Source organism: Mustela lutreola, chromosome 14, assembly GCF_030435805.1.
Source record: "Mustela lutreola isolate mMusLut2 chromosome 14, mMusLut2.pri, whole genome shotgun sequence".
NCBI classification, from domain to species: domain Eukaryota; kingdom Metazoa; phylum Chordata; class Mammalia; order Carnivora; family Mustelidae; genus Mustela; species Mustela lutreola.
The window spans coordinates 70326716-70351156 of record NC_081303.1 but is presented as its reverse complement, the minus strand read 5'-3'; the positions used below and the strand labels follow the sequence as shown (position 1 = coordinate 70351156).

The 24441-nt window shown below is 47.1% G+C and overlaps 2 protein-coding genes across 2 annotated transcripts in view; one reads left to right on the top strand and one right to left on the bottom strand.

The window, feature by feature from the left end:
• Positions 1-16173, top strand: part of SDHC (succinate dehydrogenase complex subunit C) — a 30954-nt gene extending 14781 nt beyond the window's left edge. The window contains exons 4-6 of the mRNA XM_059145493.1: positions 1104-1165; positions 11627-11790; positions 15328-16173. Coding sequence (XP_059001476.1) covers positions 1104-1165; positions 11627-11790; positions 15328-15432 — 331 coding nt within the window. The 3' untranslated portion in view covers positions 15433-16173. The remainder of the gene's footprint in view (positions 1-1103; positions 1166-11626; positions 11791-15327) is intronic.
• Positions 16174-17770: 1597 nt separating this feature from the next.
• Positions 17771-20866, bottom strand: CFAP126 (cilia and flagella associated protein 126). Its single transcript, XM_059145492.1, has 5 exons — positions 20502-20866; positions 19446-19508; positions 19158-19238; positions 18487-18663; positions 17771-18176 (listed from the first exon to the last, which is right to left on the bottom strand). Exons 1-5 carry the CDS (start codon positions 20526-20528, stop codon positions 17820-17822), a joined length of 705 nt encoding a protein of 234 aa, XP_059001475.1. The 5' UTR covers positions 20529-20866; the 3' UTR covers positions 17771-17819.
• Positions 20867-24441: the final 3575 nt, after the last annotated feature.

Here is a 24441-nt window from a genome sequence, read left to right as displayed (position 1 = left end):
TAGCCAGTTTTTTGGGGTGTCTTTAGCCATTACTCCTTTCTTACTGTGACCATTTTCATTACATAGTTAGAATTTATTTCCGAGATTTTTTTTCAGCCTACTTGAGTAGCTTCCCGTTAGAGTTGTGAAAATATGGTCTGATTATGCTCAGCATTTCCTCTCTAAGCTGAGTTTCCAGGATGAATGTTAACTTTATCCAAAGACTCCCGTGCTTTCCATTTCACTAAACAGTCCTCTCGAGCATGAGAACTAGGTCTAGAATATAGCAGTGTTAATTGTCCTTCTACGGAAATGCTCTGGCAAATTAATGATTCAGAACATGATTTGATGACAAAGTGTTTCAAAATGATGATGGATTAAGAAAATGTTTACTAAATCCAGGAAAACTGGATTTAAAAATTTGGGATAGGAAGTTTATTAGGGAATAAATGATATGCTCACTGTGAATATTTGCAGGCGCGTAATAAGAAGGAGTTCAAGGGTGGCTGTATATTCTATGAAACTTGATCAACAAAACTCACTTCATGTTCCTTTAACTTCGGTCACATGACTGGTGCAAGGAAGGATCCAGGTGGTTGTCTTCTAGTGATTATTTTCTGACTAGACGTAACTGTAATTGGTGTCTTTGACCCACTCAAGTCGTTTCGTCTTACGAAAGGAGGAGTTAAGAGTTGTGATTGATCCCGTCTGGTAAAAGGAGGGATGCTTCTCCTGAAATTAATCACTAGAAAGTGGAAACACAAGAATGCAAAAGCTGTTCTTGTTTTTATGTGTGAATAGTACCTATTTCCAAAGTGGTTCATATTCTCTTTGCCACAATAGAGTCTCTGTTGTGGTATCATATTTTCCTTTATTAATATTTATTTATTTATTTTTAAAGATTTTATGTATTTATTTGACACAGAGAGAGATCACAAGTAGCAGAGAGGCAGGCAGAGAGAGTGGGGGAAGCAGACTCCCCACTGAGGAGAGAGCCCGACGCTGGGCTCCATCCCAGGACCATGAGATCATGACCTGAGCCAAAGGCAGAGGCTTAACCCACCGAATCACCCAGGTGTCCCATATCTTCCTTTTTGTAATTGCCTTTGTGTATTTCTTTGCAGCTGGTCTCTTCCCATGGCGATGTCCATTTGCCACCGTGGTACTGGCGTGGCCTTGAGTGCAGGTATGTACATGGGTACTTATGCACACGTGGGCACGCGCGCGCTTCGAAGAACGTTGCTGTTTCTGTGGCTCTTGGTGCAGCCTCCTGTACAAATCAGCAACTTGATTTAGAGAAAAGGATGAGTCCTTTTAAGCTTATTGTTCATTCCTTTAACCATTCATTCTGGGTTCCCACTGTGCTCAGGTTCTGTTCTTAGCCAATTTTTTGGTCTCCAACTCACAGCCCTGAGAGTCGTGTGGTCTTCCGAGTGATCCCACTGGATGCCCCTACTTAGCCAGTTTTTAAATCATCCTAGCACATCCTGATGTTGTACTTATTGAAGTCACAGAGAGCAGAGCTAGAAATGTCATAGAGATGGGCTGGCCGGCTCAACATTGACCAGACACAGTCCAAGATGAGTCATCAACCTCATTCTTCCGGAAAGTTAGTTTTAGCACCCATTCTTTGTCACTTAGAATTGATCAGACCCCAAAAGATGAAGTCAGTCTCCAGTCTCACAAAATCTTGGTTTCCAGCCCAGAATGTCTATTTATTTCCTTACGAACGATGACTTGTATGCTGGTCTCCATGCGTACAGGTCAGGTAGTGACATCTGTTACAGGTAGGAAGTATGCGGATCTTCATCAAGTTTTGGGATCTGATGCGCCTTTCCACAATAGAGAGATACTTTCCAAGGGATCAGCTATATTTAAAATTTTTCCCTGGCTTGTCCTGGAGTCATGGACTTATTTCTGTTTTCTCTGTTATTCTTCAGGGCCTCCCTGGGCTCCTATAGACTCTTTTTACTGAAGTAGTCATCGGCAGGATTGGGGGCTCAAGTAGAGGGACCTCGTATTCAGGGAGCTGCTGCTGAGACCCCGGCAGAGACCGCGCTTGTGCCATTCACGCTCAGATTTGTTTTGTTGATAGTCAAGTAGGGTAGGAGTTCCTGATGTTGTCACTCCTATGTTGTCATCCCTTCGGTTGGTGAAGGGAGCCCAGGTAGAAGGATGATTGATGTTTTCTGGGAATCTGTAGTTTCTGGTTTTCAACTCACCGGGACTGAAGTGATACGATACGTTTCACAATGGGCTCTTCTAGCAGGAAGTTCATAGTTGCCCTCTTCGTGCTTGTTCAGGATCTTCTCATAGTGGGTCTGATGACCCAGGCTTACTTGGTGGTACCCATGAGCATGTTTAATCCTAAAATTCATTGGAAGAACAAGAATAGTTTATTAGGCTTTAGGCCCCCCCCCACCTTTTTCTTTTTTAAGATTTTATTTCTTTATTTGAGAGAGAAAGGGAGTGGAGCAGGGAGCCCGACATGGGATTCAGTCCTGGGACTTCGGGATCGGGACCTGAGCTGAAGACAGATGCTTAATGGACTGAGCCATCCACGCGCCCCAGATTCCCTTTTTATGCCCGTGTATTTATTACCACTGAAGGGGAAAGGGGATAGCGGCTCTCTTGTAGACTAGAATGACAAGTATTGCTTCGTCAAACATAGCTAAAGTTGATATATTTTTTCATGAGTGTGCTTAATAATCATACATGTTTTCTATTTTTACCCCCTTGGATGACCTTGTGTTCATCAGCGTGTATTTGTTTGTTTCCTCACCTTAACCCCTAATCCTGTAATGGAACATAGTGGCTGTTGTTTACATGTGGTAGTAGCTCTCATGTTTCCCTCAAATGCTAAAGGGCCATTCAGAACTGGACGGGAACCGGGTTTTGCTAGATGGACGACATGGGCAGCGCCCTGCACCTCGGCTCATTCCTCATGAACTGAGCACATTAATAAGGCCTCTACCGGCATTGTTGGAATTTCAGGAGAGTATACTTCGGATGATGACTTATGAGAACAGGGGTGAGAAGCCCGATAAATTGAACAGCAACAAGTCTCTTAGAAGATGATGTGCACTGGACCAAATGGTCAGAAGAATTAGATCATTTGGCCTGAAATGAAGTCAGTCCCAGCAAATGTAATCTTTGCATTCTTGTGGCTCTCCTCCAATCTCTTCTTGATGTAACAGTAGGAAAAACAAAAACCTTATGAAAATAAATTGAATCATGTCATGCTTAGAATCATCCTTTACCGTATTTGCCTTTTGCACTTAGATTAAAATTCAAATCTCCCCGGTGCCAGAAAGTGCGCTGCCTGATCTGGCCTCGTCGAGCTCATCTCTGCCTGGCCTCCCCTTACTCTGCTCTGCCACCCTGGTCTTTGAATTCCTTTGAACGAGCAAAACTCTGTCTCACCCAGAGCCACTGCCTGTTTTATTCCCTCAGTCTGGAATGTCTGCCCCTACCCTTTGCCGCGGTGTGGTTAGTTCCTTCTCATCCTTTAGATCGACAGAATTGCCCACTTTGACAGTACTTTGCTTACCGCCGTCTCTGAAGGAGTTTCTCGTTCTAGATCTTTTGTCCACTTTCTGTTTTCACAGCAGTGTTCCTTCATAGTTCTTACTGCATTGCTAGTTTCTTTGGAGCTTTTATTGCATATTTATAATTATTTCATTTGTTTATAAATCTGTCTCTTTCATGAGCCTGCAGACTCTTCAGAGAGGAGGGACTATGTCTTTTTTACTATTCGTATCCTCTAGCGAGCACTCAGTAGGTGCTTGGGTCTCTGTTTACTAAATGAATATACCCATCTCAGTCATTCTGCTCATGGCAGTTATTTCAGAGCTGTTCATTCTTCCTGCTTTCTAATTAGTTTCCTGCTATGCTTTAGAAGTTAGACAGTGATAGTAGGACCCCTTACCCTCAAGGGCAGAGGAATCCAAGGAGAAAGAGAAATAAACATTTATGTTTATTTACTTATTTCAGAGAGGGAGAGAGAGCACAGTGCGGAAGGGCAGAGGGAGAGGGATAAGAATCTTAAGCAGACTCTGCGCTGAGCGTGGAGCCCACGTGGGGCTGGCTGTGGAGCTCAATCCCATGACCCTGAGATCACGACCTGAGCCAAAATCAAGAGTTGGATGCCCAAGCGACTGCACTACGCAGGCAGCTCTGTGAGAACTTTTTTTTTTTTTTTTTTAAGATTTTATTTATTTGACAGAGATCACAAGCAGGCGGAGAGGCAGGCAGAGAGAGAGAGAGAGGGAAGCAGGCTCCCTGCTGAGCAGAGAGCCCGATGCGGGGCTCGATCCCAGGACCCTGAGATCATGACCTGAGCCGAAGGCAATGGCTTAACCTACTGAGCCACCCAGGCGCCCTCTGTGAGAACTTTTTAATAGAGATGTGGGATCCCTGAGGAGAGACCATCCCTGAGGGAGTTGGAGAGCTTGAAAGAAGGATGAGTAGGAGAGTTCACGAAGAGGAGGTAGAGGATGCAGTCAATGGAGAAACTACCTCATGCAAAGGCCTAGGGCTTGGGAAGCACCCAGAGTCACTGGATGGTGATGACAGGGTCTGGCTGTGGGAACAGTGGCAGAAGGAAGGGCTGGAAAGTGTGCCAAACAGTGAAGGACTTCGCCCCACAGAGAAGTTGGAACTTAATCCTGTTGACCGTTGGAAGTCATAAAAGCTTCCTGTTCTCGGAGTGCCTGGCTGGCTAAGTTGGTACAGCACACGACTCTTGATCTTGGGGTCATGGGTTTAAGCCCCACACTGGGCATAGAGCTGACATTAAAACAAACAAACAGAAGGCTTCCTGTTCTTGTTTGCTGCAGTAGTACAACAAGCTGCCAGGACAAATCCACGGCAAGGTATTCTTCCATACTAGAGACTTTGCAGCCGATATATAAACTCTAAAAAGCGTGTTGAGCCAAAAAGTTTGATGATGCTAGTTTGACTTTAGAGTAGAGTTTAGTGAAAAAGAACTTTATAGGGGCACCTGGGTGGTTCCGTTGGTTAAGCATCTGACTCTTGACTTTGGCTCAAGTCACCGTCTCAGGGTTGTGAGAGGGAGCCCCACATCAGGCTCTGTGCTGGGTGTGGAGTCTGCTTGAGATTCTCTCTCTCCCCCTCTAAAAAAAAAGAAAAAGAACTTTATAAACAGTCCTTTAGGGATGCCTGGGTGGCTCAGTGGGTTAAACCTCTGCCTTTGGCTCAGGTCATGATCTCAGGGTCCTAGGATCAAGCCCCTCATCGGGCTCTCTGCTCAGCGGGGAGCCTGCTTCCTCTTCTCTCTCTTGTGAGCTCTTTCTACTTATGATCTCTCTCTCTCTGTCAAATAAATAAATAAAATCTTAAAAAAAAAAAAACACAAAAAAACAGTCCTTTAAAACATGGAAAGAGATGGCCAGTAATGTTCTTCTTTACTTGGGAGCTGTAGGGATTAAAATACTCATGATTTTACCTGGTGACCAGTGGTGTAATAGTCTAGATAGAACCCGGTGACCACCTTGATTTGAGAACAGCAGGAGGCTGAGCTGCACTGAGTGAAGCTGGGGGGGGCGGGGCAGTGATCAAGATGTGCCGTCATACAACAGTAAAAACAGAGTTTAGAGAAAGCTCAGGTGGATGCTAATGGAAGGTATTTTAGAGGAACGCAGCTATAAATGAAGTATACGGTGACCTCGAGTGGGAAAAAGGATGGTCCTGAATGTTTTGGTTGTTGTAAAAAAACAGGTCAGTTTAGAGACTCAGCCCTTCAGTGAGAGATGGCCTGGATGCATAGCCAGACCTGCTCAGGCAGTCAGCTGCTTTTCTAGAAAAAACATGTGAAAGAGCCTCGGTGGGGCTGTCCAAGTGGTGATTAAACCTGGGGGTGACGGCGCCCGCTTGCTCTCTTAGCTGAATGAAGTGTCCTCACACTAATCCCATCGTGTTAAGTCGTGCCTGTGGCTGCCCTGCAGTCTGGGGGCCAGGGGAGGGAGGTTCCTGCCCTGGGAGGAAGAGAACAGTGCTGAGACACATTTTCTCCTCTGGGGACCGTCAGTCTTGCCAAGCCGTGTCATCTTGGTAATGCGAGGACGGAGCTGTCCCACTTTTGAAGCAGGAGAGGCTGAGAGCGAGGTTTTCAGCTGCAAATGATCAGACATGTTCTGGGTGTTACAGAATTAAATATTCCAGGAATATAAATCGTAATCGCTACGGGGCCTGTATCAGGAACTTCATTTCTAGTACTTAATTCTCACGGTCTGAATGTGGCGTTGATTATAAGCAGAAGAGGAAGTGAGGAGACCATAGCTGGTCAGTGACCGGAGTGGGACCTGAACTCGCATCACCTTGCCCTGGGAGCGGCGCGCTCGCCGGCTTCCGCACGGCCGCAGCGACCAGAAGTCCTGACGCACACACCGCGCAGCACACCTGAGAATCAGTGACTAGTGGCCCATCTTGTGAAAAGCTCAGAAGATCAAAACAGCCACTTCGGAGTTCCGCTGGTTACTGTATAAGTTTATATGGAGGCCTTTAGCTTTTCCAGAAGGGAAGCTGACTGCCTGAGCCGCAGGCTGGCCTGTGCGTTCACGCGGGCTCTCACTGAAGGGCCGAGTCCTCAGCCCAGCCCGTGTGGAACAGGAAACGATGTTGCTGCTCCAGTCCAACACGCAGGGTCGGATGTGTTGTTCTGTATCCAGTGGTGTATACATCTCATTAGTAAATAATTGTGGTTTTAAGAGTGAAGTTTTAAAAATTTTTTTCTATTATGTGGATGATTTTTTTTTTCCAATGGCTACTCAGTTGTTAGGATATAAATACTTGAGTTGCTTGAATTGAATTAAGAAACAAAACTGCCAGGTGTTTTTTTTTTTGGCTTAGGGGTACCCTGAGGAAAAAAAATAACTGCAAACACAGAGGCACCAAACTAGCCGAACTGAGCTAGTTTGAGATTTGGGGAAAAGAGGACCTGAGAGGATCCGGGATCTTCGGCAGTCTGGACAGATAAGAGGTTCGGGGGCCCCTCCACTGTTCTTTGAATTTCAGGGCAAACCCGCAGCTCTGAAACTTCAAGAGCCACACGAGGGCCTTAGCTGACCAGACAGACTTGGCACCGATCTGCCCCTGACGTCACAGCAGTCAGACCGCTGAGTCCCAGGGAAGGCTGTTCACAGCAACACTGGCCCCTAGAAGACCAGACTGGTAGGGCTGCCTCGTCTTAGAATGACAATACCCACTCTTTAGGATCACCTTCCAGAGTCAAAAACTAGTAGAAATCCCAGGATGTGACCAGCCCCATCTTCAGCTTTTGCTTCTATGAATGTTAAGGAATTTCATCAATTAGTTAAATCAATTCAAAAGCAAACCACTGTCTCAAAAATAAATCAGATGTGCTCGACACCTTGCCGCTACACCAGTTTTTTCAAGAGACTCAACAATTTTGAGTCAGAAGTTTATAGGTGCTTACGACAAAAATGGGGTGTTAGTGGAAAGAATCTGAGTTTGTGTGTTCTAATCCCAGCCCACTGACTTAATGCTCAGTGAACTTGGATTCGCTTCTTAATGGTTCTGAACCTCATTTGTTCTCCTGTTTGTGAACAAAATTAGCTGCTACTATCTTTTCAGATTGTTAAGAAGATTAAATAATTATGTAAAATTTAAGTAAATGGGGGCTTTAGCAATAAACATTTGAAATAGGTGTCATTTTTCTGACGGGTTGGGTACTGAAAAATATAAAATGACAGTGTCTCTGGTTGTATGTGAAATGGTTGGCTCGGAGCAGCGGCATTACGGGGACTTCTCTAAACCATACATTTCTGTAATGCCTAGTTCTTTGCAGTGTTTTTGTAACCAGATAAGATAAATGGCTCTGGGAGGTCAAGGAGATCCGGGGATCATGACACAAGTTCCAGGCCAGGTGTAATTAGACGAGAGACCGTACTGGCTGGCCGCCTCTGTTCTTTCCCAAAAGGCCCTACATAACACTTCTGGCACAAAATGCCTGTTTTTCCCATTAGCAGCTCTTCCAGCTCTCCAGACACCAGCTGGCCCCCTCCAGTGCGGCGCTGATGTGCACGGCTCAGAGTTCGTACGGACCCCGCAGGCTGAGGGCGCGGCCCCGAGAGATGGGCCCCCTGCAGTCTCCGTCCCAGGTCCCATGTGGCCAGCTGTGCTTCTTGACCCAGTAGCGTCGAGGACCCGCTTTGTGGTGCTCTCTGTGCAGTGCCGGGCTTCCAGCGGTGAGGAGCCGAGGCCCCACCTCCCAGGTTGCCCCAGGCACACCTCAGACTTCACTCATCATTCATTCACATGCAGGGAACCCTCAGATCTGGGTCTTTAAGCCAGAGCCCGGCTAGCTTTAGGCCCTCAGCCAGCTGCTTACTGCGTATCCTCACGTGCTGTTCCCGGGGGGCCTCCAGCCCAGCGGAGCTCTCAGCTGATCGACATCAGTCCCTGGGCTATGTCCTCAGATGAAAACCAAAGTACAGCAGCCTGCATTTTCTTCGCTCGCTGTGCAGCTTCTGGGCATTATCTAGTCAGTAGCCCCTGCAAACCGCCATCCTTGACTTCCCTCATTTACCTCACGTCCCCACATTTTGCCACATTTTCCATTCTTTATTCTCCCTGTCACTGTCGGGTCGAGCCATCACCTTCATCCACAGCGTCCTAATCCGACTTCCTGCCTCCACTGACCCCTCATCTACGCCCTGTTGCTGCCAAGTTGACCTTTTCAAGAGGTGTATCTGTCCCTATCACTGTCCAGTTTGAAGCTGGTAAGGATTTATCCGTCTCGTTAGGGATGGCAGTATTTGACCCAAGTAACCATCCCCTCCTGAGGCCACGGCAGGTCACTGCTTCCATATATGATACAGATTACGAATCCTTCCCACTATAACACCTTTTAAAAAAAATTTCAGGTATGCAGTATATTGATTTGACAACTGTATTCTTTACTGAGGGCTCAGGATAAGTGAAGTCACCACGTGTCACCGTACAGTGACATTACAGTATGACCAACTGTGTTCCCTGTGCTGTACTTTCCATCTCTGTGCTTTGCTTATTTCACAGCTGAAAGTTCATACGTCTTAATCCCGTTTTTGTATTTCTGCTGTGACCCCTCCTACCCCCACCCCCCGCCGCAGCCATGAGTTTGTTCTCCGTGTGTGAGAGCCCACTTACTTGTTCAGTTTCTTAGAGTCCACATGTGAGGGAAATCATTCGGTATTTATCCTTTTCTTTTCTTTTTTTTTAAAGATTTTATTTATCTTTGAGAAACAACAAAGGTGTTGTGGGGGGGGAGGGGCAGACCCCGCCCTGAGCAGGGAAGCCTTCTGTGGGAGTCAGTTCCAGGACCCTGGAATCGACCTGGGCGGAAGGCAGATGCTTAACCAACTGAACCACCCAGGCACCCGGCGCTCGTCTTTTTGTAGCTGACTGACTTCACGTAGCGTAATTAATACCCGCTCGGCCCGTCCGTGTTCTTGCAGATGGCCGGATCTCACTCTTTCTCATGCCTGAGTGATAGATGCTCTGCCGTGTACATCTGCCACATCTTCCCTGTCCATCCACCTGCTGATGGACACTTGGGCTGCTTCCATATCTTCCATTGTAAATAATGTTGCCAGAAACATATGGGATTAAGTGCTTTTGTTGTTTCTTTGTGTGTTTGTTTGTTTTTAGTAATCTCTACACCCAACATGGGGCTTGAACTCACGACCCTGAGATCAAGAGTCATGCTCCTCCACTTGACTCAGGCAGGCGCCCCGAATTAGTATTTTTGTTTTCTTTGGGTAAATATCCAGTAGTGGAACTAACTGGATCCTATGGTATTTCTGTTTTTAATTTTTTGAGGAACCTCCATACCGTTTCCCGCAGTGTTTGCACCAATTTACATTCCCGTCACCGGGGTACAAGGGGTCATGTTCTTGCCAGCACTTAGTATTTCTTCTCTTTTTGATACTAGCCATCCTGACCGGTGTGAGGTGATAATAGTGGGTTTGAGTTGCATTTCCCTGGTGATCGGTGATACTGCGCATCTTTTCATGTATGTGCTGGCTGTGTGTGTGGCTTACTGGACACAAGGTAGGCATTATTAATTGATATGGGTTGGGACTGAGATGAACCGTGTTTGGCCCCAGGGTGAAATCTATTGTCTTTGACTGGCAGGATCAAGTTTAAACTCTGCTGTCTAGCATATGAGGCCCACTTCGATGTATCCTGCCACCCCACTTCTCTGCCCCCTCATCTCTTTTCTCAGAACTTGACGTAAGCACGCCGCCGAGAAAAAGCTTTCCAGGACCCTCTCCCCCTCCCGCCAGGTGGGTTTTGATTGTTGTGTGGGTTCCCGAGCGCCCCGTGCACACAGAGGCCTTTGTCACAGTGCTAGTGCGCTCCTGCATCTTACCTTGGGCTGTAGGCTGATTTACTTGTGTCTCCCCTACTAAACCATAAGCTCCTTTTTTGTTTTAAATATTTTATTTATTAATTTGAGAGAGAGAGAGCACGAGATAGGGGAGGGTCAGAGGGAGAAGAGCCTGATGCGGAGTTTGATTCTGGGACTCCGGGATCATGACCTGAGCCGAAGGCAGACGCTCAACCCACGGAGCCCCTAGGTGCTCTTCCTTCGTGGTTTGGATTCGCCTTTCCCTAATGGCTAGTGGTGTCAAGCATCTTTTCGCGTACTTGTTGGCCATTTATTTATCTGTGTTTGGAGAGAGACCTATTTAGATCCTTCGTCCATTTTTCAGTTGGGTTGTCTTTTCAGTACTGACTTGTAAGAGTCTTTAATATATTCTGGATACAGGTCCTTTACAGACATATGATCTGGAAATGTTTTCTCTCTCCCTGTGTTGTGTTTTTACTTTTTTTTTCTAGCTAGAGCATAGTTGGCGCACAGCGTCCCATCGGTTTCGGGTGTGCGACGTGCCGGCTGAGCTCCTCTGCCGTTGTGCTGTGCTCAGCACAGTCTCCGCTGCGGTCCGTCCGCATGCTCGCGCTTACGCTGCCACTGACAGTGTTCCGGTGCTGTGCCTGGTGCTCATCTTTTCACGTTTTTAGTGGCCTTGTTTGCAGCACAAAAAGTTTTAACGTCGGTAAAGTCCAATTTCTTTCGTCATGATGGTTTCAGCCCCAAACCCAAGAAGCCGATGCCTAATCTCGGGTCGCGCAGATGGACTCCTGTGGTTTCTTCTCAGCATTTGAGTGATTCAGCTGTTACGTTTAGGTCTTTGGTCCATTTTGCGTTACATTGTGTGTGTGTGTGTGTGTGTGTGTGTGTGTGTGTGTGTGGTGTAGAGATTTAAACTTCTTTCTCAGTCTTTACCTCAGTCTTTAGGCTGAACATACGGATCTTACTTTTTCTGAGGAGTTACAGTGTGAGTTACAGTCAGAAGGTGACTTCGGCGGCGGCCGGTGGGGTCTGTCGAGAGGGTGCGGATAGGAGGGATGTTACGCTGACGGGCACGGCAGGGTCAGGAGATCAGGGTCGGGACCAAGCACCCACCTCCCGCTGCAGACGTGAACATGAGTTTCCGTCTCCCATTTCACAGTGGGTCAGAATCGCATGGGGCCCAGGGCCTGACAGAGAACCCAGTTCTTTGTGTCCCAGTGGTGCTAGCTGCCGGACAGCTCTAATGCCCTCACTTGGTTCTCTCCTCAGGTGTCTCTCTCTTCGGCTTGTCGGCCCTGTTGATCCCTGGGAACTTTGAGTCTCATTTGGAGCTTGTGAAGTCCCTGTGTCTGGGGCCATCACTGATCTACACGGCCAAGTTTGCGCTGGTCTTCCCCCTCATGTATCACACCTGGAACGGCATCCGACACTTGGTAAGTGAATGGTTGGCCGATACGTCTTCTGGGGGAGGGAGTGAGGGGAGTGTAGGGGTCTCCTGCGTCGCCTGCGTTCAGTGTCGCCCCAGAGGTTCGTTGTCTGGACTCTGCTAGGGCTTCCAGGGGAGAGCTCAGCAGGAGCCGCGCGCACGCCGTGGTAGCCCTGCCGGGGATTCTGCCGGGGATCCCGCCGAGCTCTGGGTGTTGGCCTGGCAGGCACTTGCGGGGTCTCGGTGTGAACACTTCCATTTCTATGAGGCGTGTTGCTGAGAGAGGCCCCTGAAGCCAGGCCGTCCCTATGACACAGAAGGCAGGCTTACTAGATAATTAATTGGTACCTGCCATGTGTCAGGTTCCTTTCTAGACCCTGGGTTTTCAGTTCTGAGCTAGATGGTTGCTCCTTTCAGTCTGTCATTCCTACTAACCCGGGGTGACAGGTCCAGCTGGACTCAAATTATTAATTTAATTATTAATTCTAATGTTAACTTCTGTTACCTTGACTTTGGATTGCGTGAACTGGATTTGGGTTTTGTTGAGCTCTTGGAGATAATGGGGCCAACTCTAACAGAAACTAGGTACCGAAGATCCCAGATTTTAATACTGGGGTTAGGAATCTTTTTATGGCCTGAAAACTGTCCATGCTGCCTCCTACATGACTTTTCTCCTCTCTCTCTCTCTTTTTAAAAAAATTTTGTTACTGTTTTAAAAATTTATTTATTTGAGAGAGAGAGAGCGCATGCATGTGTACTCAGGGCATGTGTGAGCCAGGGAGGAGCAGAGGGAGAGGGCCATGCAGACCGCTGAGCGCGGAGCCCAACATGGGGCTCGATCCCTGGGCCCTGAGATTCTGACCCAAGCCGAAACCAAGAGTTGGACACTTAACGCACTGAGCCTCCCAGGAGCCCCTCCTTCTCTCTCTCTCTCTCTTTTTTTTAAGATTTTATTTATTCATTAGAGCGCACACACACACACACACACACGAGAGAGAGAGACAGACAGAGAGAGAAAAAGAGTGGGAGAGGGGGCAGGGAGAGAGGGAGAGACAGACTCCCCACTGAGCAGAGAGCCCTATGCGGGACTCGATCCGAGGACCCTGGGATCATGACCTGAACTGAAGGCAAAGACTTAACGAACTGAGGCACCCAGGCGCCCCCCTTCCTTCTCTTTTATAAAGGGATTAAAGCTGAATCATGCCTGCCCCAGGTCAGAGATCAGACCCTCTCCAGCATTTTAAGATTTCATGTTTTGTGATCTCTCTAACCCTTTGTCTTGATTTGTATCCCAAGAAGACGGTAAAGATTCCATTCTTTCTTTTTATTTTTTAAAGATTTTATTTGTTTATTTGACAGAGAGAGAGATCACAAGTAGGCAGAGAGGCAGGCAGAGAGAGAGGAAGGGAAGCATGCTCCCTGCTGAGCAGAGAGCCCGATTCGGGGCTTGATCCCAGGACCTTGAGATCATGACCTGAGCCAAAGCCAGAGGCTTAACCCACTGAGTCACCCAGGCGCCCCGATTCCATTCTTTCTTATCTTCCACATCCTTCCTAACCTGAGTCATCTGTCAGATGGGTACTCCTGCCTTAATCTGACCTTTATAATTTCCACATCAGAATCTAGAGACCAATAAATAAATAAAAGAATCTAGAAACCAGCACCTTTTGAATTTCAGTCTGGTCCAGTAGTTGAATGGAATCGGAAAAGTGAGAGACTAAATGACCTATTTAATTAAGTGTATCTATGCCCTGTGCCCTGGGGCAGTGTTCCGTTTGAGTCCCAGTGACCTCACCTCCCTCCAGGAGGGGACAGAGGAGAGCATTTCCGTTAACGACTTCGTATTCCACAGAACAAACCTCCCTAATGAAAAGCAGCAGATGAGATTCCTCCGGTCACATCCGGACTCTAGACTCTAGCGGATTGGCTTTTGTCTCAGTCTGTGGGGAGGGAAAGGGAACAGGTTTCGCAAAATCGCGGGGCTCAGTCAAGGTTTTTCTGCCCGGTTCCTCCCCTCATGGTAATCTCTTGGAGAGAAGTGAGGAGCCTAAAGGCTTTTCTTAAGCCCTTAAATCTGCTTTTGTTTTTTCTTGTAGCAAGTACTGGGTCTGGGTGTGGGACCAGACTTGCTCTAGGAGCTTCATGGTTGCCTTCCCAGAAGATCTCCTGGGGATAGGGGAGTGGAACTGGTAGGAGTGATGGGGGTGGGCACGGACAGGGCCTCTGGGGTTCTAGACAGTATATCCCCCCCTCCCCGGCACCGCCAGCCAGTAGGACTCAGGGTTTTTTTGGTAAAGCACCATGCCTGTATAAGCAAGACAGCTCTGTGTGGCATCTGCTTGACTCCTAATCTGATCTAGATGGAGGCTTGATTCTCCACCCGCAACCCCTCCCCGCCCCCACCCCGGCTCTCTCTGACTTTCCTCTTAAGTCCTCCTCATTCGGTTTAACATTCACAGTGTGGGCGTTTGTGTTACCCTGGGGTAGTCAAGTGTGGAAAGTGTAGCACCTAAAAATTCTGCCTTTGCCCTCGGAGAGCTTTGAGGGACGTGGAGTGTAATAGGAGTATATAACACATTAGTGTCCCTGCGTGACAGGAGAGGCTTGATCAGTGTTTTTAAAACCCAGGTTTTTGATGGAGTGGGTAGAAAATCAATTTACTGGGTCGTTGCCAACAAAACCAGAAATTTAGGGGCTCCTGGCTGACTCAGTCGGTGGAGAGCACAACTTGACCTTGAGCTCAAGGGTTGAAGCCCCACACTGGGCATAGAGCTTACTTTAAAAAAATCAACCAACCAACCAACCAACCACCAGAAATGTAATAGCAGACAGTATAGAGAATGCAGCACACATAGTAATGGTAAATATTGCTTATTCTTTTATGAACTTTTGCTGTGAATACACTGGCAAACAAAATTAAGAAATAGTGTTCTTGATCTGGTGGTGTTTTTTAGGAATTCTAGGTCTGTGACTGGACGTTACTTCTCAAAGGCCGGGGCGGCGGGGCGGGGGGGGGGGGAGTGTTGTGGGGGGTTGGTTCTCCGATGGACTGCATCTAAGAAACCGAGACTCTTCCTACATCCCTGTTCTGGAGCTTCAGGGTGTGTGTTAATCAGTTGTTTCAAAAGCCTCGCAGTAACATGTCTGCTAGATTTATTCAGCAGGGGACTTTTCTCCCCCCGTGCAACACATTTTAGCATTCTGAGGAACTAGTTTGTGGAGAAACAATTTGGGAAACACTGATTTGGTTTTGTTGTCATGAGGGAATGTTTAACCTCTTTAGTCTGGAAGGTTTTGTATATACGGGCTGTATTTTGTACGTAGGCCTTTTCTGTCGCTGGGACAACTGGGTGGTAGGTTCCAGACGTAGGGTTTTGAGAAACATGGGGCCCAGGAGAAGTGCTTTTGCCTTGGAACTGTGCCGGGGGAGTTGCCTGTTGAGATGGAACCACTTTCTCGGAAAGGAGAGTACCTAGGGCCCTGATTGCTGAAATTCTTTCTTCTTTTTTTTTTTTTTTTTTTCCACCTCTTCTTTTTTGTGCAGGTATGGGACCTTGGGAAAGGCCTGAAGATTCCCCAGCTGTACCAGTCTGGAGTGGCTGTCTTGGTTCTTACTGTGTTGACCTCTGCAGGGCTGGCCGCCATGTGAAGAGCTGAAGTTCCCAGCATTGTCTTCCCCTAAATGATTCCCTGACCTCCCTTCCTGTTTGTCACTCTCATCTCCAGCCAAGACAAAGTTCTCCTGATTTACTTAGACCCTCTGTGCTTGCACATCCCCTTGGAGCTCAGTGGCGGTAGAGTACCTCCTGGAAGCAGAGCAGTGGGAGAGGGTCCAGTTTCCTCCCTTGTTGCTAAAGATGGAATGACTCAAAACTTCCCTTTTCCTGCCCCCAGCTTGCGGCCTACTCCGGGCCTGGAGGCCGTCATTCTCTCTCCGCGTCGGGCCTTGATTTGTGCGGACAGTCAGCTCCTTCTTCCCAACACAGTGGAAACAATGCCAGCTCTGTGGCCTCTGCCATGGGGACTGGGAGTGGGGCTTTGGGTGCCACTGCCTGTGGGTTGCTGGCTTAAAGGACAGTTCTGTTCATTGGTCAGAGCCCGGCGACCTCAGCACCCACACAGTGTGACTGGAAGAAGAGGGGTGGGGTTGAGGGGAGTCCGCCTGTCCCAGCCCCCGGGAGGTAAAGAGGGTCGATTGGCTTTAAAGCAGGTGCTTTGGGGAGAAGATATCTAGCTATTAGTGCAAAAGGAAGGTCCAGGAAATTACAATGAACATATTAAGGGTTATTTTCCCCCCCCTACAGTTCTGTAAAAACAAGCCTCTTTTCTAATCCAGATTCATGTGACATCTGTTTCCGAAACTGAATTAAAATACTCATTTTGCCTTTGACTCTCCTTGAAATCGAGAAAACCAGGAGAACGGCGGAGCTGGTTTCCTCCCCTCCCTCTGGCCTCGGGCATTTGCATCCCCCAACCTGACCTTTCTGAGGAGGGAAACCCCTTGTCCTGCGCCTGGCCACTTGGACCGTGTTTAGGGAATCGAATGCAGGTAGCCAGAGACGGAAGAGCATGGGAAGCCGCAGAGAAGGAAGGAGCGAGAGACAGGAGGCGAAGCCCGTGGAAGCTTGGCATTATCGCGGGCTCCAGAATCCCACTGAGAACTGTTCATAAACCTCAGGGGCCAGTTCAGCAAACGGTCCAGTAAGGAGCCAGCGGACCGGGGGAGGTGGCAGCAAAGGGATGATGAGCGAAGTCCGTCGAGTGGGAGAGAACAGAGAGCCGAGATAAGAGAGGAGGGGTCACGGAAGACCTGCCAAAATTCATACTTTCACGGGAAAACTCGCTGCCTATAAAATCCGTGTGGGCCGGCCGTCTGCATCTCTGCCTCCTTCGGCAGGAGTGCGGTCTGGTAGTCTCTGGAAACCCAGGGGTAGCAGACCTCTCTTTCTGAGTTGTTGGCCAACGGGTTAGAGCTGCGGGTTGGAGAGGAGGAGCAGTGACCGTAATTGGGGGCAGTTGGACAGGAAGATGTCACTGAAGCGCAGACAGTGGGGACCTCCTGCCCCAGCAGTCTTCCTCCCCGCTCCGAGTAGTCTCTGCTTCACGTGACGATGCTCCCGAGTAGTCTCTGCTTCACGTGACGATCACTTCCCCCTTCTTGCTGCAGGAGCCCTGGGAAGCCTTTGTAGCCTTCCTCCAGCTTAAACCCTGCATCTTCTCTAGTTGACCGCAGAGTGGGAGACCAGCGTTCATGAGGGAACACTCTGGCCTTAGAGCTGGGGGGGCTTGGCAAGGCATAACACTGAGCAGCAGCGCCAGGAAGACCGCGGAATAGGAGGGTGTGAGCAGCTGTTGGAAGCTGGGAAGGGCATAGGGAACATCGTACCTTTTCTGGGTGGCTCCTTACCATTTGGGTGCTTGGGACTGGCATACAGTTGTCCTCATGTTTGTTATTTTGCCCTAAATTTCTACTTAACCATCTCTCTCTGTTTTTTCTTCTCTGACCTCCAGTCACTTCTGTAGATCTTTTATCAAACTATGTGTATCCTTTTGCTTGAGTTTTACTTCTATAACTCTGTCTAGTTTGTCTTCCCGTGGTTCTGTCATCAGACGTGAAGTCGTAGACAAGGAGAGTGTCTTCTACTCTGGCTTCCCTTCCCTTTTCTTCCCCTGTCTTCTCCAGACATGCGTGTGTGCTCTACTAAGCGATCATATTTCAGACTTAGAAGTTTTAGTTGTGTGTGCTTAGGATGAAAAATGAGGGGCTGGGGGTAAGAGGCTGGTTCTTTGAGGTTTCTTTTGCTACAATTCGGACCAACTTCCTCTTGGTCACTTTTGGAGGAGAGCTGACTTAGTCCTTGTAAAAATGTGTTCTGCCTCAAGCACTGCCATGTTCTTTTCCCTGCTCTATTTCCCCGAACCCGCCTTCTAGTCGTGGGGTACAAGAAGCAGCCGTAACAGAAGGAAAAAACATCCCAAGTCAGTAATAGATTCAACAGATGATGTTTATTTTCCAAGTTTGCCTTTATTCCCACCCTATAATTTCCCTGTTCTGCGTCCCTCGCTGGGGGTCTCGCTTACATCACTCAGACGAGTTTTCTCAGTGTGGTCCCTGGGTGCCTCTGGAATTCCAGGCTTGCATTTCTGAACTGCAGCTGGATTAGGACCTGCCGGGGGTTCTAGCACACGTGGACATCCTGGTGGGCTCTTGAGAGAGTTGGCTGGGCTTTGGGGACCTGGAGTGTGACCTGCAGAGGGGTGTGAGCTTTGGGGTCGGTCTGGGGAACTGAGCTTTACATCTGGGGAGCCAGGAATAATGGTCGGACTTGGGGCTTGTTGTACAGTCTTCGTGATGGACTTCCCGAGTTTCCTCTGATTGTCCGGATCATGAGGCTGCCGGGCAGAATGGAACAGAGTCATGTTTCTGGTCAGGCCCTAAGTCCTTTCCAGTCCATCTTAGAATGCTCACCGTCTTTCTCCCCATACAATAGACAAAAGGTCAGATCGGATCATTTTGCACTGTGGGGGAAAATGTCCTTAGCACCTCTTGTTAAGAATCAGGAGAGTTAGGGACCAGGTAGGAGAAGACCCGGTTGGTTAGAGGTTCCCCCTCCTGGGTGATGGTGGTATAACAAGAGGGGTTTTTGAGATTGAAAAGAAATGCAGATAATAGGATTTGAGTTGAGGTGGGAGGAAGAGATACCTTGCCCAAGATTTCAGGACGCAGCCCATTGGAGGCCTTGAGCAAATCCGGATTTTTCTGTATCCATCTGGTGAGGGAGGCAGCACCAGCAACCGTACGGGAGGTCAGGGTCACCCGAGCAGGGGGTATCTTCAGAGGCATTTGCCAGGTGCCCATAAAAGAGCCCCAAGGGCTTGCCTAAAAGGAAGAAGACGAGGTTCTTCAACAGGCTTTTCCCAGGACTGCTGACCTGTTGGCGGTCTGTTGTCTGCCTTCCCCCCTTCCCCCCTGGGATGCGTGGTGGTGAACTCAGACGGAGCGCGCAGTCTCAGACGAAGCGCGCAGTCTCCCAGGCCCCCCCTCGTCCTTGACCCCTGTCTCACTTAGGTTACCCAGATTTTTTCACCATATTAACTCTGTTGGCTTAACTTAAGTCTAGCAGAGTACTCACTGCGTTAGTATCACATGAAGGTGTTCGTTCATCGGTTTAAGGCATTCTGGGTGCGAAGCACAGCTCTTGTGCTCGATAAACTGGCTGCAAGCTTGGGGACAGGCATGTTGCGATGGGAATTAGATTGAGCTTTAATTTCCAGGTAGCGGCCATGCCAGACTGTAAACCCCCATGTCGGCTACTCCGGTTCTGTGCCCCAGTTCTTGACCTTCCTCAGGAGGAACAGGGATCAGTATCTCACCTTGGAACGGGGCACTGAAGGCAACAGATGACCACGATCATTGGCGATAATCTGAGTGTAACCTTCATGGGAGGAAATTCTCTGGGGTAGAAGCGAGGAGAGAAGTGCTTGTGAAAATGGAATGGAAAAGAGAGAGAAGGTATCCTAGGGGCTCGAGTTCAGGGCTGGGGGAGGGGAGAGGCTATGGGTATTTAGAGTTGGCTAAAGGAATTAGGTGCCAGTGCATTCCAGATGACGTGGTGGAAAGAATCAGAAACTGGCCCCGTGGGAGCTCTACACACGCAATACCTCCTTCGTTGGCTTGGCGGGACCCCAGTTCCGCAGATACTTGGGTGAGAAAGCATTTTCATACTGTGGAGAGAAAGATGAGAATCTCTGTGACGCTCAAAGGCCCTGTGCCTGGGAAATGATGACGAGGCCCAGTTCTTTAGAGTTGATGACCAGAGACCTAAACAGCCAAGCTAGGCTTAACTCCTATAGAAGGTGTAATTTTTTCGTCTAAGTGTGTGTTTTTCAACATGGTGCCACTAGCCACATGGGGCTGTTGGACACTTGAAACGTGGCTAGTCCCATTAGACTAGGGAGGTGCTTTTTAATTTCAGAGAGTTAGTACAAAAAAGAAGAGAATGTAAGCATTGTATTATAACTTTTTAAATATTGAGTAAACATTGAAATAATATTTTAGACTTACCGGGCTAAATATATTATTAAAGTTAATTTTATTTCTTTTTAGTTTTTTTCATATAGCTACTAGAGAATTTTAAATTACATTGGTGACTCACATTAGCTTTTTATTGGGCAGCCCTGATCTAGACCAAGGATGGGCAAATGTGGTCCATGAGCCCAGTCCATCCTCCTATCTGTCTTGGGTTGACCTGAGAAAGCAAAGAATTGTTTTTATAGATGGATATTTGTAATTGATTTGATTAAAGGGAACAGTAGCTTTGCATCCCAAAGAAGTGTTTTCTCATCCCAAAAGAAATCTATTTTTTCATTTAATATTACAAAAAGTTAATTAATTTTGTCAAGAATTTAATGGAAAAATATTTTCTCTTGCTATTTTAAGTACTACATCTCTGATTTTTGCCTCGTGGCCCTAAAACATTGAAAATATTTACCCTTTGGCCCTTTACAGAAAAAACCCTGCTGACCTCTTGTTTAGATCCTACAAACTTAACCCCGAGATGCCTTTTGCTTGTGCATGGGGCCTCTCTACCCTGAATAGCTAAAGAGGTGAAAAATACCATCTCACCCCACATTCAGCTACTCATTCAATAATCAGAATGCTCTGGGAGGGTCAGTCCAAAGGCAAAATTAAACGTTAGAGATGGAAAAAGAACTTACCTGGTTGGCACTGTAGTTAGTGGCCATGATCCTGCCACTTTTTGCTGTTTACCCTTGTTGCCTGGCAACGGCGGAAGGCGGACCTTCCGGACTGCCGGCCCTTCTATGTGGTGGTCAGGTTCTTGGATGACACCGCCCCAAACTCTCCCTGGAAATTCAGGTTTGGTTTCATTTTAGAACTGCCAGAGGCAAAGTGTGGAAAACGTGGTGTGAAAAGCACCAGTTTTGGAGAGTTAAGTGGTGGCGCCAGGACACAAAGCTAAAATGGCATTATGGTATCCATTTCCTGGGTGGTCAGAATTAATGAGAAAGTGAAACTGCTGTGTGAGTTGTGAGTCTATAACAGGAGATGTGAAGATGAAAGGAAAAAAGTAAGTTGTTCAAAGAAATCATTGACGACCAAGAGAGCGTTCTAGGGGTCAGTTGTCAGGCCCCCCCCTTCCCCCCTCCAGTCATCCCAACTAACACACCAAGTGTAAGGGCACCCCCCCACCTGGAGAGTTGGAAGTCAAACAGCCCTTGCTCTCTAGGCTCAGGCAGGGAACAGCGGGAGAACATCAGGTCTGGAAAGAGGACTTGCGTGTGTTCCCTGTGGTTCTCAACGCTCTAGAGTCATAACCTTCAGAACCAAGGACTTTGCTCTAGGACATCCATTGCGTCCTCAAAGCCAGTGAGAGTCAAACCACCAGCCTTTCTCTTGGAACTTCTATCTTCAGCTGGTATGCTTTTCCAGTAGAGTTGTAAGATTATCTGCTGGCTACATTCTTTTTTTAAAAAAATCAACTAGTTTTTGTTTAATGGAAAAAGCAAAGTATGTGGGGGGAATTGTTCCATTTTTACAGCAGGATGTTTAATGCCGAGCAAATCTCCATCTGCCTTCAACTCCCAGTCTCGGTCCTCAGAGAGAATTGCTGCTACTCTCGTGATAGTAACTACTTTTACTGTTCTCTTGTGTCCGTGCATTCTAACACCGCTAGTGGCAGAATACCCACATTGTCCCGTGATTGCCTTTTTAAACTGTCTTGGGGATGTTTTTCACGACAGTATACTATTCCATTCTAGGACACAATGTTGTGTACTTATTTGGTCGCATCTGGGTGACCAGTTAGGTTGTTTTCCAATCTTTTGTTGTTAATAGACATTCTTTTTAAGATTTATATATTTGAGAGGGAGAAAGAGAACATATGAGCAGGGGGAGGGGCAGAGGAAAAGACAGAGGGGAAGCAGACTCCTCCCTGAGCGGGGAGCTCCTCTCCCGGCTTGATCTCCCGAAACTGCAGTCATGACCTGAGCCGAAACCAGTTTGGACTGGAGCCATCCAGGTGCCCCTGTTATAGACATTCTTGCAATGAAAAGCTGTATATATATATATGTATCTCTTTATGAATATATAAATATAGATAGGTATATGATTTTATGAACATGTGATTGATAGGATACATTTCTAAAAGTGAGTTGCGAAGGCAGATGGCTTGTTCATTTAGAATGTGAGTTGCCAAAAGACAGTGTGCCAGCTTGTACAAGTTCTGACCATGAGCGCCCAGTCCTCTCTTTCCAACACGACTACTCATGCTGTTATTGTTTTTGTCAACCTGATAAGAATGAATATAGTTGCCATATGCCAGCCACGGTTCTGATTGCTTTTTATTACATTTTCTCATTTGGTTCCTCTAACCACCCCAGCCAAGGAAGCTGGGGCATACACAGTAAGGAGTAGAGCCAGGATATGACCCCAAGTATTCTGACTCTAGAGCCCTCCATTTTTGTTTAAGATTTTATTTATTTATTTGACATAGAGCAGAAACAGGGGGAGTGGGAGAAGGGGAAGCAGGCTCCCCACTGAGCAGGGAGCCTGATGCAGGACTCGATCCCAGGACACTGGGACCATGACCCATCTGAAGGCAGACTCTCAACCAGCTGAGCCACCCAGGCACCCTCAAGCCTTCAATTTTAACCATTACACTATATTGTCTCTTATGCTGGAGGTAAAATACGGTGTAGCATTGTTTTAAATTTGCATTTCCTCAATTTTATGATTTTTTGCACATGTTTATGAACCTTTTAATTTCTTTTATTATTTTTTTTTTCCTAAAAATAAACTTGTGTATCTTTTGCCACTTGCTGTTGGGCTGCTGATCATTTTTACTAATCTGTTTAAAGTCATCGTATATTCAGAAATTAGTCCTTTTGTCAAATGTGTTGCAAACATTTTCTGCCAGTGTGTCTGTCATTTAATTTGTTTGTGGCCACCTTTTCTTCCCCCACCATGGACATGTTTTTAATATTTATATAGTCAAATTTACTGCTCTTTTTTTTTTTTTTAAGATTTTATTTATTTGACAGACACAGCGAGATAGGGAATACAAGCCAGAAGTGTGGTATCGGGAGAAGCAAGCTTCGCTCTGGGCTGGGATCCTGAGGCAGGGCTCGATCCCTGGACACTGGGATCTCGACCAGAGCTGAAGGCAGACGCTTAACAACTGAGCCACCCAGGCGCCCCTGATGCTCGCTTTTTCTATGCTTCTGGATCTTATGCTTTAAATAGCTTTTTGTGAATTCCAGTGTTTAAAAAGATAATTTTCACATAGTTGTTTTTATTTTTAAAATTTTGTTCCTCCTAGAATTTATTTTGATGACTACACTAAGATCAGGCTCCAGTGGGGTGCCTGGGTGGCTCAGTGGGTTAAAGCCTCTGCCTTCGGCTCAGGTCATAATTCCAGGGTCCTGGGATCGAGCCCCACCTTGGGCTTTCTGCTCAGCGGGGAGTCTGCTTCCCCCTGTCTCTCTGCCTGCTTCTCTGCCTACTTGTGATCTCTGTCTGTCAAATAAGTAAAATCTTAAAAAAAAAAAAAAAAATCAGTCTCCAGATGCCTGACAGTCCATCTCAGCATCATGCATGGAATAAACTGTCTTCTCCCCTCTGATTTGAAATGCCACGTTTAATGTATTCCTTAATTTACTCGGGTCTGTTTCTGGATTCTCTAACCTATTGTTCTTGGGGGAGAGGTGCCCATTTTAGGTTATTTGTCTTGCTAAAATCCAATCCTGGCTTGGTCCTGTGTGAATTCTCTAGTTAGAATTTCACAAACAGTAGGAAATTGTAAATAATAACAGGCAATTTCAAGCTTCTAATAAAATTGTGCAGAAGTTTAGTCTTCCTTCAGATTGACTGGTTGCCTTCAGGCACAGGTGATGGTCTTTCATTGGACCAGATTTAACACTTTCAAAGTTGGAAGGCCTCGTAAAGGTCCCATTCACAAAATATATCTCAAGATACTCTCATTGTTGGCCTCAGTTCTCTGATGCCAGAAATTAGACCTCAGGAAATCTTTTATTTGGATTGTGACCATCTGCATTGAGTTACAAGTGTACTTTGTTATCTATAGGTAACAGATAAATTGTACCTAATGGAGGGCAACCACCCACATGAACTCTGGAGTCAGACTGCCTGGCTTAAATTCTAGCTCTTCCGGAAGCCTGTGACCTTGGACGAGTGGCTTATCTTTCTCATCTCAGTTCCTTTAGGGCATGAAGTAGGTGGAGGCTTAGTTTTGAGCAGTAAACATTTGTGACACTGCCAGGAAGGCACGGAGGCATAGTGAGTGCTCAGTACTTTTGGCATCCCTGCTGGCTCAAGACCGCCCAGTAAAAAGAGGTAGCTATGCAGTTTACCTTAAAAAGAAAAGGGGGAGATTTACTTATAAAGTTATAGGAGATTTATAGCAGATTCGAAAAGTAAAAAATGTGGTTGGGCCTTACAGGGAATGAGAATGTGAAAGGTAGAACATGTTCAGGAAGAGAGATTTTTTTCTATCTGTTTTTTACCGAGCGCTTTATTCTGACTTCTGCGCAAGCCAGCCAGCATCTTCAGGCCAACTGGGCTTGTATCCTTCCTGCAATCGGAGTCTGACTAATGTAATCGGAGAGAAAGAGAGGATGG